Source organism: Elephas maximus, chromosome 17, assembly GCF_024166365.1.
Source record: "Elephas maximus indicus isolate mEleMax1 chromosome 17, mEleMax1 primary haplotype, whole genome shotgun sequence".
Lineage (NCBI taxonomy): Eukaryota > Metazoa > Chordata > Mammalia > Proboscidea > Elephantidae > Elephas > Elephas maximus.
The window spans coordinates 47,757,176-47,774,791 of record NC_064835.1 but is presented as its reverse complement, the minus strand read 5'-3'; the positions used below and the strand labels follow the sequence as shown (position 1 = coordinate 47,774,791).

Here is a 17,616-nt window from a genome sequence, read left to right as displayed (position 1 = left end):
TAGTATCCCAGAGCAGGGTCAGCAAACTCTTTCTGTAAAAGACCAGATAGTAAATATTCTAGGCTTGCAGGCCGCATAAAGCTCTCTGTCACATATTACTCTTTTGCAACCCTGTAAGAATGTAAAAACCATTCTTGGCCATCTGGTGTACAGGTACTAGGGCATTTTTGCTGTGTGTCCTTGGTTTGCGGACCCCTGTCCTAGAGCTTTTTAAGGATTACCAGGTTATTTGTAAATAAATGACTTAAAGAGAAGAAAGTGAATGATAAAAGTAGTGATATTGTGAAATCATAGCCCTGGAACCTTGGTATTTTAAAACTGAAAGGATTTGAGATCAATGTTCCCAGGGGAAAAAAATAGTTGAGAAGATTCTTGTTGATTTTTATAATGTACATTTTTTTCCCTCAACTTCTGTTCAATCATTTAATTTCTTATGGTTTAATTTTCTGTTTCTGATCATTTCTTAGAAATTTTTGCAAGGTCCTAGAACCAGCCCAGATGAACAGGTAGAATTCCTGTATAAATTTGCAAGTGATAAATTTCTATATAAATTAGAAATATAAATTTCAGGTACTCTGTCTTTAAAGATGGATCTCACTTAAATAGTACGACTGTGCAAGATGTGTATTACCTTTGTATAGTTTTGTTGTCAAGCAGATTTTATGCTGTGACACACCTGGGAGATAAATTCATTCAGGTGCCTCTAATACGTCTTAAAATGACAAGCATTCTTTCTACTTTGATACTTTCACCTAGATAATTAAACATTTGTAAAGGAGAGTGAGGGAGCCTAAATATAAAAATGTAATGGGTTTCCCAGTTAGTTATCTTTGTTTTTTAAGTAACGTTTTATTGTGTTTTTGGTGGAAGTTCATACAGCAAGTTAGGTTCCTTTGACAGTTTCTACACAAATTGATCAATGACAGGAGTTAATTTATCATGTCGTGTCAGCATTCTCATTAATTGTATTCTATGCCCGTTGTTTTATAGTGATTGGGAAATTTATATATTTGTTTCTGAGGTTTTTCATGAAACTTGTATTAAGAGTTTACTGCCTACCAGGAAGTGTGCTGAGCCCTCACAGTACTTAAGGCTTTTTCTTTTGGAATGAAGAAAACCCATAAGATCATTTTAACTATGTGCTTTCTGTTTCTTATTGAAAGCTGTATCATGTTGTAGGAGAGTCAGTTCCTACTCATAGCAACCCCATGTGACAGAGTAGAACTGCCCCGTAGGATTTTCTAGGCAGTAATCTTTATGGGAGCAGATGGCCAGGTCTTTCTCCCATGATATATATCAACTGGTTCTGTAAATATCGTAGCCTCAAGCCAGTCCCTTTCACGCAAAGGGAGGACTTGTTCCATCCACATGGTGGTAGCAGTGGGCATAAGTATACAGTAAAAATTCTCTCACTTTGCTTTTCGGGGACTATTGCTGTGTCAAAAGAGTACATGGAAGTGCTATACGTAATAACCCCCTAATACTCTACTCTAAGAGACTGACTTCAGCATGTTCAGTGGGCCATCAGTAGTCTTACAGTAAAGACACTCATTTAATTTTGTATAACCCAGTTGAAAAACATGCATGTTTAACCAAACAATCCTTGTTTTCTCTGAAATAACACCTATTAAAATCCACAGAATTATAGTTCTATAGAACATAAATTTGGGAAACGGTCACGTTCAATAGATAATTCCATTACTACAACTCATACTTTTCTGTTTCTTGCCTATTACTGGTGAATGCAAAGCAAATGTTTGCTAGGCATCTTTTATGGGCAAGGAACAGAAAATTTTATGGACAGGTTGAAAAATACGAGAAACCAGTTTATGGAATTCTGGTTCAGATATGGGAAGGAAATACCTACCGCCTGTGTAGCATCATCTGTTTATACATGGTGGGAGGAAGCATTGTGGTGCACCCACGAAGGAAAAGAGGGAGATGGGAGACTGCAGCCATTCCTCCAGGCAGCCTAGGTGATTGAGGAGGCAGAAGCCAACAACAGAAAAGGTGGTATGGGTAGCGACCATGGAAAACCTAGAAGAGAAGGAATCCTGAAGAGTGTTAGTTAGCTCTTGACCATAAATTCTTAGAGACCATGGGAAGGTGGCAGGAAAGAATGGTGATACGGCAGAGAAAAGTGACCAAGGAAGAGTCAGGGTCCTGCCTGCTCTTTGTTCATGCCCTTGTATTTCTGAGTTTGTGTACCTACCCAGATAGCTTTACCCATTTTTTAAATTCTTCTTGGCACTTAGCATAGTGCTTACTGCATAGTAGGCATTCAATAAATGAGAGAATTATTTGAAGTGGAACTTAAACAAACATGACCCCCTCCTTCATGTGGCAGATAGAAGGAAAGCCAAAAGTAATCAGCGTCAGCAAGACATGGGGGATATTAGACAAATAGACATTGTCCTCGAAACTTACATGCCAATTATTGACATTTTGAAAGAAAGTGCTGTCTTTTCGGTAAACCCATTGATTGCCTTCCTAAAGGTGTCTCAAAGAGTAATATTACCTTGATGAATTTGCCATTGTCTAGGATCTGATTATTAATCTTGCAGACTTGGAAGCCTATTTTTTTTTTTTTCAATATGTAAGAGTAGGCCTGAGCTTTACAAAATTATAAAAGCCTACAATGCTAAAATGTATGTACAATCTGGACTACTAATGGCTTTGAAAGTAGCTCAGATCCATGTGTAAGGCACAGTTTAATCTGAACTTGCTGAGCATGGAGTTGGAACAAGAGGAGATTGTTCTAGAAAATACTCAGTGGTATCGGGCTGAAATATCCTGATGCCCTTATCTCCACATTGGAGAACCTGTAAAAAGCCAAGCCTGTTGCCATCGAGTCGATTCTGACTCATACAGCCTTGCAAAGATGTTGGACGGTTCAGTTTATTGACCAAGACTCCTTTCCTTAGATGGTCCTTGGACTGTCTCAGTCACATCTTTTTTAGGCTTCCATTACAGGCTACCCTTCCTCTTTAGATTTACATTTTTAAAACATTATTTTATATGAAACCCATATTTGAATTTTATGTTAGCATCAGTCATCTGATGGACAAGTTAGAAAAGTCAAAAGATACAGCAAAGGGTATGCGGTGAAAAGCAAGTCTTCTCCCCACTTCTGGCTCCCAGTCACCCTATTTCCCTCCGCACAGATAGTCACCACCGACCTTTTTGCACATCCTTACGGAGATACCGCGTGCACTTGCAAGCTTATGTGTAGTATGTAAATGCATAATATATGTAAGTGTATGTGTACTTTGTTATGCACAAATCGTTGCCTACTGTACTTACTGTTCTGAATCTTGCTTTTTTTCACTTAACACTTGAATATTTATCTGTATCAGTACACAAGAACTATCTCATCTGTTTTTTTTTAAGTGACTACACTAATGGTTAGGTGGGGTTAGAGCAGTTGGAGGTGGTAGCCGGACACCATCTAGTTCTTTGGCCTCAGGCCACTGGAGGTTGTGGTTCCTATGGTACGTTAGTCCTTTGGGCTACTTGTTGCCTTGAGTCTTTGGTTTTCTTCACTCTCCTTTGCTTTGGATGGGAAGAGATCGATAGTTGTATCTTAGATGGCTGCTCAGAAGCTTTTAAGATGGCAGATGCTGTTTTTAAGGTGGCAGATGCAAAGTAGGATGTAGAATGTTGTCTTTGTGAACTGTGCTGTACCAATTGACGTAGATGTCCCCGAAGACTATGGTCCTTAGCCTTCAAGCCCAGTAACTCAGTCCCTCAAGGTGTTTGGTTATATCTAGGATGTTTCATGGCTGTGCCCCCTGTGTGCTCTGTTATATGTATAAGTATGCATATTGCACATACTGATATGTATGTAGAAATATCCACAGCCAAACTTTATATGCATGCCCTCCCACACCTATTCAGCATACATATCTATCTACCTGTGTATCCACTCATAAATTATTGTTCGTTATTACTGTTGTTGCAGGATTGTGTATGTTATCGTATTTACTGTCATTGTCCTTTATTCTTGTGTACCCGTCAATGTCTTCCCTTGCCTTGGTCGTGTTGTGCTGACCTCCCGTGTTAAGCTCTGCCTTTCGCGTCACAGGAGTTAACATATGTCTGCTTTCTATCTAGTTAGTGATTTTCCTTCCCTTCTCCTCTTGTCCATAGTCACTGTCAAAAAATGTTTCTTTCTGTGTGTAACCCTTTTCTTGACTATTCATGAACAGTAGTGTCGTGCAATATTTGTCCTTTTTTGGTTGACTTATTTCACTCAGCATACTGTCCTCCAGATTTATCCATGTTGTGAGACATTTCATGTAGTATTGCATTGTGTGTATGTACCACCGTTTGTTTATCCATTTCATCCGTTGGTGGGTATGTGTGTTGTTTCTGTCTTTTTGCTATTGTGAATATGCTGCAGTGAACTTGGGTGTGCGTATGTCTATTCGTGTCACAGCTCATATTTCCCTAAGATATATACCTAAAACCCGTTGCATCAAGTCGATTCCGACTCATAGCAACTCTACAGGACAGAGTAGAACTGGCCCATAGAGTTTACAAGGAGTGCCTGGTGGATTCGAACTGCCAACCTTTTGGTTAGCAGCCATAGCTCTTAACCACTAAGCCACCCGGGTTTCCAGGTATGTACCTAGGAGTGGGATTACTAGATCATATGGTATTTCTGTTTCTAGCTTTTTGAGGGAATGCCATATTTTCCAGAGTGTTTGTACCATTTTACATTCCCACCAGCAGTGTATAAGAGTTCCAATCTTCCCACAACCTCACCAGTATTTGTTGTTTTCTGTTTTTTGATCAGTGCCATTATTGCTGGGGTGAGATGGTATCTCATTTTAGTTTTCATTTGCATCTCTCTAATGGCTAATGATCACGAGCATCTCTTCATGTGTTTTTTAGCCGCCCGAATGTCTTCTTTGGTGAAGTGTCTATTCGTGTCCTTTGCCCATTTTTTAATCAAGTTGTTTTTTTGTTGTTGTTGTTGTTGAGGTGTTGAAGTTTTCTATAAATTTTAGAGATTAGACCCTTGTTGGATATGCCGTATCCAGATTTTTTTTTTTCCAGCCTGTAGGTTCTCTCTTCATCTTTTGGTGAAGTCTTTCAATGAGCATTAGTGTTTAATTTTTAGGAGATACCAGTTCTCTAGTTTGTTGTCTGCTGTGTGTGCATTTTTTAGTTATGTTTGGTATTCTATTTGTGCCATATATTGGGGCCCTTAGTGTTGTCCCTGTTTTTAATTGCATGATCTTTATAGTTTCAGGTTTTACATTTAGGTCTTTGACCCATTTTGAGTTAGTTTTTTTGTGTATGGTGTGCGGTACGGATCTTGTTCACTTTTCTGCAATTGGATATCCAGTTTTGCCAGCACCGTTTATTAAAGAGACTTTTTCTTCCCAATTCAATGAACTTCAACCCTTTGTCGAAGATCAGCTGCCCATAGGTGGATGGATTTACTTTCTGGGTTCTCAGTTCTGCTCCATTGGTCTATGTGTCTGTCATTGTACCAGTCTCCAGGCCGTTTTGACTACCATGGTTGTATAGTAGGTTCTGAGATTAAAATCTCTTGATTTTGTTATAGGAAACTTGGTAATAAATAAGCCAATGTCATATTTAAGTACTTAAAAAAAAAAATCACTAGCCTGTAGCGCTGTGCTGTCTAACATGGGAGCCGTTCACCCTGATAGCTGTCAGGCACTTGTGGTGATCTCTGCATTACCAAGAACCTTGTATCAAGTTGGAATTTTTTTTTTTTTTTTTAGTGGATTCAAAAATATAGTGCTATGATTCGTGGTTTTTTAAATAGCACGTGAGAGAAGGACAAAGAATCACACGAAATGAGTGAAATGTTAATAATTCCAGTGGTAGACTCAACCCATGTCTGAGAAATTACCAATTAAAATATCTCAGAAATGAAATGTCTACCTTTTTCAATCACTGAGTCGGAATTGACTCGGCGACAGTGGGTTTAGTTTATTTTAAAGCAAAGTTAAAGGATTCTGTTTTGGCTGAACCTTGAGTCTTGGCATTTCTGCCATTCTCTGAATTTTTTAAAAAGCCTTTGATTTGGTCGCTCATAATGTCCAGCCCAGTGCTGTAGGCACACTGTCCACACCTGTGGAGTGAATACACGTCCCTCATTCCCCTGAACATCAGTTTTTACCCCCCAAGAGTCTAGTCCCAAAGAAGACTAGAAAAAGAGGTTTTTTGTAAGCTGTTAGGGGGTGCTGTGAAAGGTTATCGAGGAGTGTGCTGCAGGAACTGGCAGGATGCATTTATATTTCAGTGTTACCCAGGCTGGCGAAATTCCGAGAGAAGGTACATAAATACACTGATCCTGGCAGTGAGACTCCCAGGGGAGAACAGCTGACTATGGAGGGGAAATCTTGTTTTTAATTATTTTTGGAATAATAAGGAAATTCTAAATGTGGAGTTAGTAACGTGCCAAGTCTTTTCAGAGGCCTGACAATTAGGATGATTAATGCTACTCTTTCTGGTGGATAATTGGGCAGATGTGGGTTGCTTCTTAGTCACCTGGGTAAGTAGTATTGTTTTAGAGTCTCTTTATGGAGGAGACCCGAAAGGTCTCTATTAGGAGAATGTGCTGGCATTGAGCAGAGATCATTGACATTGGTGACCTTACTGGGTGTCGTTTTGTTTGTCTACAGTGTTTATCCTAACAAAGAACAGTTCCAAAGCTGACATTGCTCCTATGACCCACACTGGGGATTTGGGAGCAAAAAAAAAAAAAAAATCACAGTAAAGGTATAATTTAACTGTATTTGTTGTTAGCTAGTTGGTTATGGTATAGTATAGTGGTAGTTGTTTCTTTGTTTTAATTAAAAAATCAGAAGTTTTCTGTTAGAAATACCATTATCCAGAGTACATCCATTCCCTGTTATCTCAGTAACTCATTTTTGGTTTATTTCCGGTCATGTATCTTCCAGTGCTTTGTAGACAGTGGCTTCAGCTTTTGGTGCAAGCTACATTTTTGTCACGTGCCTTGTAGATTTTGGATTTGGTTGTTAAACCAGGTTGATTAAGGTTTTGACTGTCTTCTACCCCTTATCCCTGCTCAGTGAATCATATACCCAAATATTTAGTGTGAACTTCTAGCTAAGAAAACTTCAAAAAATTTTGAAGGTGATTAACCAAAGCATGCAGCTAGTCATATTCCCAGACAGCTGGTGCTACAGAAATCAAAGTGGCGCTGAGTATTACATGGAAGTGATCAAGTAACTCTTGGCTTTTAAATATAATCTTCTTAAAAACATGACTTTGAAGTGCTACATCAGAGCTCACCCGTTCAATAAACATACATCGAGTAGCTTATTATTGAATGCCTGTTTGTGCCAGTCTCTATGGTCAGTGCTTTACCCAGCACTGTCATTTAATGCCCACAACCCTTTGAAGTTTCCCACCTTACAGTAAGGAAACAGGCTTTAGAGAATTAAGTAACAAATGGCCCAAATTCACACTGCCAGGTCAGGACCTAAGTCCATACATCTTTGTCCCTATTAACCTCTGGCTCTTTATCAGTGTACTCCATTCAGAGTAGGCGGTAACCAGATGAGCAAGGGAAGGTCCCTGCCTTCAAGAGACCAGAATCTTTACTACCAAACAGATTGAGATGAGCCATATGGGAGGTTCAGATAAAGAACACCTAGAATTCTGTGGACAGAGAGGTTGTTAGGATAGTTGTAGAAAATATGGTACTGGAGCTTGGGCCTTGAATTTTTAAACCTATTCTCAGCTACTCAGTTTAGGTTTGATTTTACTTTCGCAAAAAAGTTAGCTAGCACCTAGGTTGGGAGGATAGTATCACAACTTCAGATTTTGTGGAGGGGGGAGGTATCTTCTCCCTGGGCCGGCTTGCAGTCATCTGGCCACATGACTATCAGTGGCAGTGCCTTTTACTAGATTAGATTATCTGAATGTGTTTACATGTTCTTGGCCCTCACCTTTCTCCACCTCAGTTCTCTTCTCATTGAGCCTTTTTGTTTTTCTCTCCTTTAACTCAGTACTACGTGAAAAATGCCTCTAGTTTATCCTATTAGCCAACCACTGTTTTCTTTACCCAGTTTTGTATAACTTACCCTCTTGGGATAAATCTCTTAGTTTTCCAGCCCAGCCTTTCTTCGTCTCAAAAAAGCAGAGTGGAGGGGCGGGGGACTCTTTAATTCTTCAAGATAGTGGGGCCGTAGACAACTGACTTATTCAATTCCTCTTAGATCTTTTCTCCATTGTGCCACCCTGGGCCTTCCTTGCTTTTATAAAGTAACCTCCCACCTCTAAGATCTCAGTGTTCTTACCTCCCTGTACGACTTCTCTATTGCGCTGTGAAAGTCCTCACTGAGTACAGTTCCAAGTTCAGTTACCATGGTTTATTTAATGGAGGCCAGTCCCTCAGCAACACTGATCACCTTCCAGTTACCATGGTATATGAACTGTGAGTAGTTGCATAAAATACAAACTTCTCTGCTGCTCTTCAGTCCACAAGTCACCGCAGAAATAACAGATGTGTGTCACGATCGTAACCAGTTGTGTCACTTCTTTCAAAGTCTGTCAGTAACTGGTCACTGCATCAGTTAAAAATCAGTCCACACACAGGCAGCAAAGCGCAGAGCTGTTTTGACTCTTCATCTCCCAGTGATAAACCCCTGAGATTTTTATAAAAATAGAAAAATCGACAGAGGGAATTGGTTAACAAAGATGGAAGTGCAGCAAAGCAACAAGTGATATTGCTGGAAATGAACTTGGATGTGATTAGAAAATTTGAAAATGGTGACAGCAAACAAAGCTAGGATGAGACCTAGGTCTGCATGAAGCTGTGGCACCAATATATTGAAAAAGGATGATGAATACCGAAAAGAAGGTTAACACTTACCACTTCAGCATCTCTTAAAGTGTGCTAGACACAGAAAGCTGCCTGTGGTTTCAGTGGAATGTTTATTTTTGCTTTGGATTGAACACTGTAACAAAAAAACCCCGGCCAGTTTGGCCAACATTCAGCCAAAGCATTAAAGTTAGTCACCTCATTTAAAGAAAATGGTAGTTACAAGGAGACTGAACCTTCCTGCCAGCAAAGGCTGGTTTCATTGTGTCAGAAGTCGCCATGAATTGATTAATGATAAGCTACCTGGGAACACTGCTAGCGTGGATAAGAATGCTACTGTAAAATTTGCACCCAGGCTCCAATGGTTGCTTAAAGCAGGTGGTTATGATGGTTGTCAAATGAAGAGACAGGTCTTTTTAGGAATTAGAGCTATTCAAAATTTTGTATTCATGCCTAGTTCAGATTCCATTGGTCCTTGGTCAGTTGGGTTAGGTGGGAAATATTTGTCCAGTTTCAGAACAATATGATACTATGGCTTCTACATCTTAAATATATTTAGAGAAATAAAGTAACACTTCTTTACACCTGATACAGCTTTAACAGCCGGTTGGTATACTTTTCTGCTTTAGTGCTTACCTGACCTGGTCGTCCCACCTGTTGGTGCTATGGGGGCCTGAGTCACTGTGATATGGGGCATTCAAAGGTGTGAATATTGTTCTTTCCTTCCATTCTGTACAAATCATTTTGGCATAGTGTAATATACTGTGTGATACTGCTGTAGCTTCATCTGTGCAATTAGACGAAAAGAACCTTGAAGGAAAATGTCTGTGTTTATAGTTTTTAACCCCAAAGTGAAACAGATCATGTATGGAACAGAAGTTTAAAATAAAAAGTGCCCCTTCAGAATCTTCGATTCATTCATAAACAGGCCAGTTAATAGGAAGAGAGTAGTAGATCTCATGGCTGATACCTGCTTGGAAGTGTGGCCTTGTACAGTGTCAACTATATGATGTGCCACAACAGCATTGTTCTTATCTTGGTTTAAAACCGTACTAAATATGTAATTATTATCTAAATTAATACTTTTTCCTTCTTTCACTGGCCAAAGGGCCTTTTTAGGTGTAGTTGGTGTTATATCTACTTTCTTTACAAAGTCTCTGGGCCTACACACTGATATTACCAAAAACATCCTCAAGATGGCAGAACCAACCCTTTTTTCTTGCTGCTGGGCTTCAAACAAAAAAAAAAAAAATTTTTTTTATTGTACTTTACATGAAGGTTTACAAAACAAACTAATTTCTCATTAAACAGTACACATACTGTTTTTATGACATTGGTTAACAACCCCATGACATGTCAACATGCTCGCTTCTCAACCTTGCATTCCCTTTTATCAGCTTTCCTGTTCTCTCCTGCCTTCTAGTCCTTGCCCCTGGGCTGCTGTACCTCTTTAGTCTTGCTTTGTTTTATGGGCCTGTCTAATGTTTGGCTGAAGAGTGAACCTCGGGAGTGACTTCGTTACTAAGCTAAAAGGCTGTCTGGGGCCCATACTCTTGGGGTTTCTCCAGTCTCTGTCAGACCAGTAAGTCTGGCCTTTGTGAGTTAGAATTTTGTTCTGCATTTTCCTCCGGCTCTGTCTGGGACTGTCTGTTGTGATCCCTGTCAGAGCAGTCAGTGGTGGTAGCTGGGCGGCATCTAGTGGTACTGGACTCAGTCTGGCGGAGGCCCCGTGGTAGATGTGGTCCATTAGTCCTTTGTATCTTTGGTTTTCTTCATTCTCCCTTGCTCTCAAAGGGGTGAGACCAGTGCTGAGTCTTAGATGGCCGCTCACAGGCTTTTCAGACCCCACATGCTACTCACCAAAGTAGAATGTAGAACATTTTCTTTATAGACTATGTTACACCAATTGAACTAGATGCTCCCTGAGACCAGGGTCCCCACAGCCCTCAGCCCAGCAATTTGGTCCCTCGGGGAATTTAGATGTGTCTATGGAGCTTCCATGACCTTGCCTTGTACAAGTTGTGCCCGCTTCCCCAGCATTGTGTACTGCCTTATCTTTCACCAAATTTACCACTTATCTATTGTCTATTTAGTGTTTTCTTATCCCCACCCCTCCCCTCCCTTGTAACCATCAAAGATTGTTTCTTTTTGTGTATAAACCTTTTCATGAGTTTTTATAGTAGTGGTCTCATGCAATATGTGTTTTGTTTTTTTTTGTGTGATTGACTTATTTCACTCAGCATAATGCCCTCCAGATTCATCCATGTTATGAGATGCTTCACAGATTCATCGTTGTTCTTTATCATTGTGTAATCCTCCATTGTGTGTATATACCATAGCTTATCCATTCATCTGTTGATGGGCATCTAGGTTTCCATCTTTTTGCTATTGTGAACAATGCTGCAGTGAACATTGGTGTACATATGTCTGTCCATGTGACGGCTCTCATTTCTCTAGGATATATTCCTAGGAGTGGAGTTGCTGAACCATATGATATTTATATTTCTAGCTTTCTAAGGAACCGCCATATCATTTTCTAAAACGGTTGTATCATTTTGCATTCCCACCAGCAGTGTGTAAGAGTTCCAGTCTCCCTGAAGCCTCTCCAACATTTTGTTATTTCCTGTTTTTTTTTTTTTTAATTTGTGGGGATGGGGTGGGGGGTCGGGGGGTTAGGGTGATCTCGTTGTGGTATTAATTTACATTTCTCTGATGGCTAGTGATGAAGACCATTTCCTCATGTGTCTGTTGTCCACTTGAATGTCTTTTTTGGTAAAGTGTCTGTTCATTTCTTTTGCTCATTTTTTAATTGGATTATTTGTCTTTTTGTTGTAGAGGTGTTGAATTTTCTTATAGATTTTAGAGATCAGACCTTTGTCTGATTTGCAGTAGCCAAAAATTTTTTCCCAGTCTGTAGGCTCTCTTTTTACTCTTTTGGTGAAGTCTTTTGATGAGCATAAGTGTTTAATTTTTAGAAGATCCCAGTTATCTAGCTTATCTTCTGGGGTTTATATGCTGTTAGTTATGGTTCGTATCCTGTTAATGCCGTGTATTAGGGCCTCTAGCATTGATCCTATTTTTTCTTCTATGAACTTTATTCTTTTTGGCTTTATATTTAGGTCTTCGATCCATTTTGAATTAGTTTTAGTATATGGTGTGAAGTATGGGTCCTATTTCATTTTTTTGCAGGTGAACATGCAGTTTTGCCAGCACTATTTGTTAAAAAGACTGTCTTTTCCCCATTTGATGGACTTTAGGCCCTTGTCGAAGATCAGGTGACTAGGTGTATGGATTTACATCTGAGTTCTCAATTCTGTTCCATTGGTCAGTGTACCTGTCATTGTACCACTAACAGCCTGTTTTGACTGCCGTAGCTGTATATAGTAGGTTCTGAGGTCAGGTAGTGCGAATCCTCCTCCTTTATTCCTCTTCAATGGTGTTTTACTTATTCGGGGCTTTTTCCCTTTCCATACAAAGTTAATAATTAGTTTTTCCATCTCTTTAAAGAATGTTGTTGGTATTTGGATTGGGATTGCATTGTATTTGTAAATCAGTTTGGGTAGAATGGTCATTTTCACAATGTTGAGTCTTCCTATCTATGATCAAGGTATGTTTTCCCATTTATGCAGATCTCTTTTGGTTTCTTGTGGTAGTGTTTTGTAGTTTTCTTTGTATAGATCTTTTGCATCCCTGGTTAGATTTATTCGTAAGTATTTCATTTTTTAGGAGCTATTATAAATGGCATTGTTTCCTCATTTCCTTTTTGTCATTCTCTTTATTGGTGTATAGGGATCCAACTGCTTTTTTATGTTTATCTTATATCGTGCTACTTTGCTGATTCTTTCTGTTAGTTCCAGTAGTTTTCTTGTGAAGTGTTTTGGGTTTTCTATGTATAGTATTATATCATCTGCAAATAGGGACGGTTTAACTTTTTCACTACCAGTTTGGGTGCCCTTTATTTCTGTTTCTTGCCTTATTGCTCTAGCTAGAACTTCTAGCACAGTGTTCAGTAGTAGTGGTGATCAGGGCATCCTTATTTTGTTCCTGTTCTCAAGGGGAATGTTTTCAGCCTCTCTCCATTAAGAATGATGTAGGCCATTGGTTTTGCATAAACCAAAAACAACCAAACCCAGTACTGTCGAGTCGATTCTGACTCATAGCGACCCTATAGGACAGAGTAGAACTGCCCCATAGAGTTCCCAAGGAGCACCTGGTAGATTCAAACTGCCAACCCTTTGGTTACCAGCTGTAGCACTTAACCACTACGCCACCAGGATTTCCTGGTTTTGCATAGATGCCTTAGTTATGTTGAGGAATTTCCCTTCTATACCTATTTTGTTAGAGTTTTTTTAAATCAGGAATGGGTGTTGGACTTTGTCGAATACCTTTTCTGGGTCAATTGAGCTGATCATGTGATTCTTTTCTTTCCTTTTATTTATGCCGATTGATTTTCTAATATTGAACCATCCTTGCATACCTGGTATGAATTCTACTTGGTTGTGGTGTATTGTTTTTTTAATATGATGTTGAATTCTGTTGAGAATTTTTGTATCTATATTTATGACAGATATTGGTCTGTAATTTTTGTTTTGTGGTGTCTTTGCCTGTTTTTGGTATCAGGGTTGTGCTGGCTTCATAGAATGAATTTGGAAGTATCGCTTCCTTTTCTTTGTAGTGAGCTTAAAAACAATTTTTAAAACACCTTGCCTATGCTGTTAATATTATATGGTTTTTTGCTCTTAATTGTTTTTAAAATATTTTTTCCCCTTTGTGTTTTTTTCTGTAGATGGGCAGTATCAAACCGAGAAATGCTCATAGCCCAGAACAGCTCCTTGGAATTTAAGCTACACAGACTGTATTTTATTAGCTTGTTAATGGGTGGAACTACAAATCAGCGAGAGGCATTACAGTATGCTAAAAATTTTCAGCCATTTGCCCTAAATCATCAAAAAGGTGAGTCTGAACTCAGATGTACTCAATATGTAGAATCTAGCTGTAGCCACTAGTGGAATTTAGCAGTTTGTTTCCCAGAACAGATATATTATTTGCTAATAAACCAAAACACTTGTAGATGATAATCACAGAAGAGCCGACTGGTTCTAGAACAAAAGTAAAACATTAAACCCTCTTAAGTGAGGAGGCGGAAAGAGACACTGCAGGTATTTGGGATTCCATATTAAGCTGCGAGGAGACAGGAGGAAGAGCCAGGTGTGGGCTCCCTCTTGTCCCGCCCCTGCCTTGCCTCAAGCTGCTCTTGTAGCCATAGCTACGTGTCTGAGAGCCAAGGGTGGCAGCAGCTGAGTCCAAGTGCCAGTGTGGTCTGCAGCCAAGCACATGTGACGGTTCCGTTTGTGACTTAATTTTTACCTTTCTGGATAATGGTAATCGTGCTACGCTATATGAAAGAAAAAACTGTAAGTTCAATATTTCGTGCTTTCCTTTGCCTCACTTTCTCTCCATGCTTTTTTTTTTTTTTTAAATTTGGGGTGGGGAGAAAAGTCAAACTTAAGGACTAGAATTTTAAAAGACGTAGTTAATTATTTTAGGCTATATCAGTTGAGGAAACCCTGGTGGCATAGCGGTTAAGTGCTACGGCTGCTAACCAAAAAGTCGGCAGTTCGAATCCACCAGGCGCTTCTTGGAAACTCTATGGGGCAGTTCTACTCTGTCCAGTAGGGTCGCTACGAGTTGGAATCAACTCAACGGCAACAGGTTTGGTTTTTTTTTTGTTTATATCAGCTCAGAGTATATTTGCTTTTTCTCAGCCTGCTATCGACAAGCAAGCTGTATTTCAGGTGTCATCATTCACAACTGCTCATTGCCACCTCTCTTGTTCAGACATTCAGGTTTTGATGGGAAGCCTTGTGTACCTGAGGCAAGGGATTGAGAACTCACCATATGTTCACCTGCTTGACGCAAACCAGTGGGCTGACATCTGTGACATCTTTACACGGGATGCCTGTGCCCTCCTGGGGCTCTCTGTGGAGTCCCCTCTCAGTGTCAGGTATGGGATTGACTGTTTGGTATGAAAATACGTACTACAGTGTTAGTTCCTCTTAACTTGGTAGCTACTTCTTGATGTTTAACGCAGAGAGAACTTTTGTCATTCTGCGTTTCCAGGAGTACTTTGATAACGGAAAGAGTGCAGTTGGTATTTCATTAGATCTTCATAAGTGGCAGTGACACATAGTTTCAGGACATCGGTTTTCAAAGTGTAATTGGGAGTCCCTGAGAGCCTTTTCTACTCTGTTGACATTTGCACAGATGGGGAAAAAGCAGTGGTGGGTAAAACTGCTAGAGCTTTAGTGCACGTTGGGGGAGTGGTACTAAACTCCACAGGCGCTCAGTGGATTCCTCACCACCACGTACTTGCTTTAAAAACGCTCCTTTCACTTGATAAAACATTAAAAATTACCCCATTTCAATTAGTACTACTCTAATAATCATGCCTTAGAATAGTTTATGAGGAAAATAATCTTAAGTATGATGGTATATGGTCTGTTAAGAGAGAATAGTAAAGGTGTTATGTCATAGGTACAGCTGAGTGAAGAATTCAGTAAAATGGTGAGAGTGGTAGTAATTGTGTCATCAGAGCCTGTGTAACTTCAGGAGGGATAATGACCAGGATGAGCCCAAAGCTGATTTCTGTGAGTTGGAGGTCAGACATACTTCCACTCTCTAACCTTCTTACCAATTCTGATACCATCTCCCTCCCATGGCACTCTGCTTCTCTGCTTCATTTGATAATCCGTTTCAGAGGCCACACAGAACTCACAGACCATACTTGGTTATGGGATTTATTGAGGAAGTAACTAGGTATACAACTCAGGATCAGGATCAGGAAGCATGTAGGCATAGTCTCTCATCTTTAGTGCGGGACAGCTCTCTCAGTTCCTATCAGCCGTGCAGTCCTCCTCTCGGCCTCCTAAGGACAGGCATCTATCAGCCCCCAAGAGGACAGGTTCCTTTTGGCCCTGCCTTCTGTTACCACCGTCTCTGCCATTGGGCCCCTTCTGGGCCTCTTGATGTCTTAAGTGTTACAGCTCTTGACCCCTGTTACAGCTCTTTTAGGAGGTTCCCTGCCCCCTCTCTCTGCTTCTTTCTTCCTGCTTCTTTCTGTCTCTCAGACTTTTGTGGGGTTAGTTATTTTTATATATAAACTCCTTGTAAATTTCAAGGCACAGCCCTCCCACCAGGACCATGAACTGACCAATCCCCTCTTGGTAGCCCACAGACACTTCATTTGCACAGTAGGCTGTAGACACTTCATTTGTATAGTCTACTGACCAGTCATTTCAAGTTGCATACCAATCACAGGGAAGGCTGCAGCCCAGGGGCAGACAAAAAGTATCAAACCACAGGTTGTTTACAGCTTACCCAGGAAATGCCGGTCAACCTGGACAAAAGTAACAAACCTTCTGGGGCAGAAAACTAGGATAAAGGTAACTCCTCAGCGTTTAGGGGAAAAATCTCTCAAGCTGTTTTTCCAAAGAGCCAAGGAAATAGGCAACATAAAGAAACTCATTTCACCACAAATTCTATTTAACAACATCTCTTTCTTTCCCTTTCAAACTTGATGCTAAAACCACCATATTTGGAAAAACAATAGCTATTTCCCATCTGTCAGGGGACAGCTCCAGCAAGGAAAGACCCTTGCTGTGTGTCCTGGCAGATAATCTGAAGAACCGACATGTAGCCCTTTCCAGATTCATACGTTTATTCAGGGAAACTTACTGACACGGGCAAGCAGCTGCTCTCCAATGGCGGCCTGCTGGAGTATTTCCCACAACTACCTAGCAAGGGACCCAAGCTTATATACCATTCCAGCTGGGACCAAGGCTCACCATTTTCTCCCACGTTCTTGGGCAGTCAGTGTTCCCTGGGACTTCACGTCCAGGCCCAGATGTTTTCCTTCTTGTTGCTAAGGCATTCGTTGGTCTTGTCCACTGGCCCAGTCATGCCACTCCCAGCCTTGTACCTTAGCCTGAGTCCATCCTGAATTCATCCCCAGCATGCTTCAGGGAAGAGCAAAGCTGATTCCATTAGGGAGGGATGCATATAGCTGAGTAGCATTACCCTACACCATCCTTGCTTCTTGCATTTGCAATCATGTTTCATGCCTCTTTCCTTTAATGACGGACTCTCCCTTTCAGCACTGGCTACAGCGAGTCACCCTTCTTTATGTATAGAAATGTTTATTTTTTAATTACTAGGAATTTAAGTTCCAATTAAGCACCGTACTGGAAAAATGAGTTTTAGTTAATATTAAGAATAAAGTATTTTTTTGTTGTAAGACCATGCTAAATATGTAATTATTATCTAACTTAATATTAAGAAATTATAATACAGTAATTTCTCCCATATCGGTGAGGTTTATTTAGTAAACATAGTTTTTTGTTTTTAATAAGGGTTGTTTTTCAGTATCTACAGGAAACATACCAGAGGGCCTGGGCAGGGAGGATGGAAAACAAGTTAATTTTCTTGTAATGGAAATGGTTGGGTTTGCTTTTGGCAAAAGCAGGGGAATCTGTGCTCTGCCCAGTGGCCAGGGCCCCAGCACGTGGAGTCTGGAGGAATTAACATCTCTGTGGACCAAATGGTCTGACACCTGGTCTCGCCTTGACATTTCTTCTGCTCTCCCAGTTTCTCAGCAGGTTGTGTGGCCCTGCCAGCTTTAATTAATATCAAAGCTGTGATCGAACAGAGGCAATGCACTGGAGTTTGGAACCAGAAAGATGAATTACCTGTGAGTGCCATTTTCTGTTGGCTGTTTGCCTTTCCTGCTG

General features: G+C 40.3%; 1 protein-coding gene across 1 annotated transcript in view; it reads left to right on the top strand.

Moving 5' to 3' along the window:
- RMND5A (required for meiotic nuclear division 5 homolog A) overlaps positions 1-17,616 on the top strand; it is a 78,118-nt gene that overhangs the window by 51,884 nt on the left and 8,618 nt on the right. Inside the window, exons 5-7 of the mRNA XM_049856764.1 lie at positions 13,617-13,783; positions 14,669-14,834; positions 17,474-17,576. Of these exons, the coding sequence (XP_049712721.1) occupies positions 13,617-13,783; positions 14,669-14,834; positions 17,474-17,576 (436 nt within the window). The remainder of the gene's footprint in view (positions 1-13,616; positions 13,784-14,668; positions 14,835-17,473; positions 17,577-17,616) is intronic.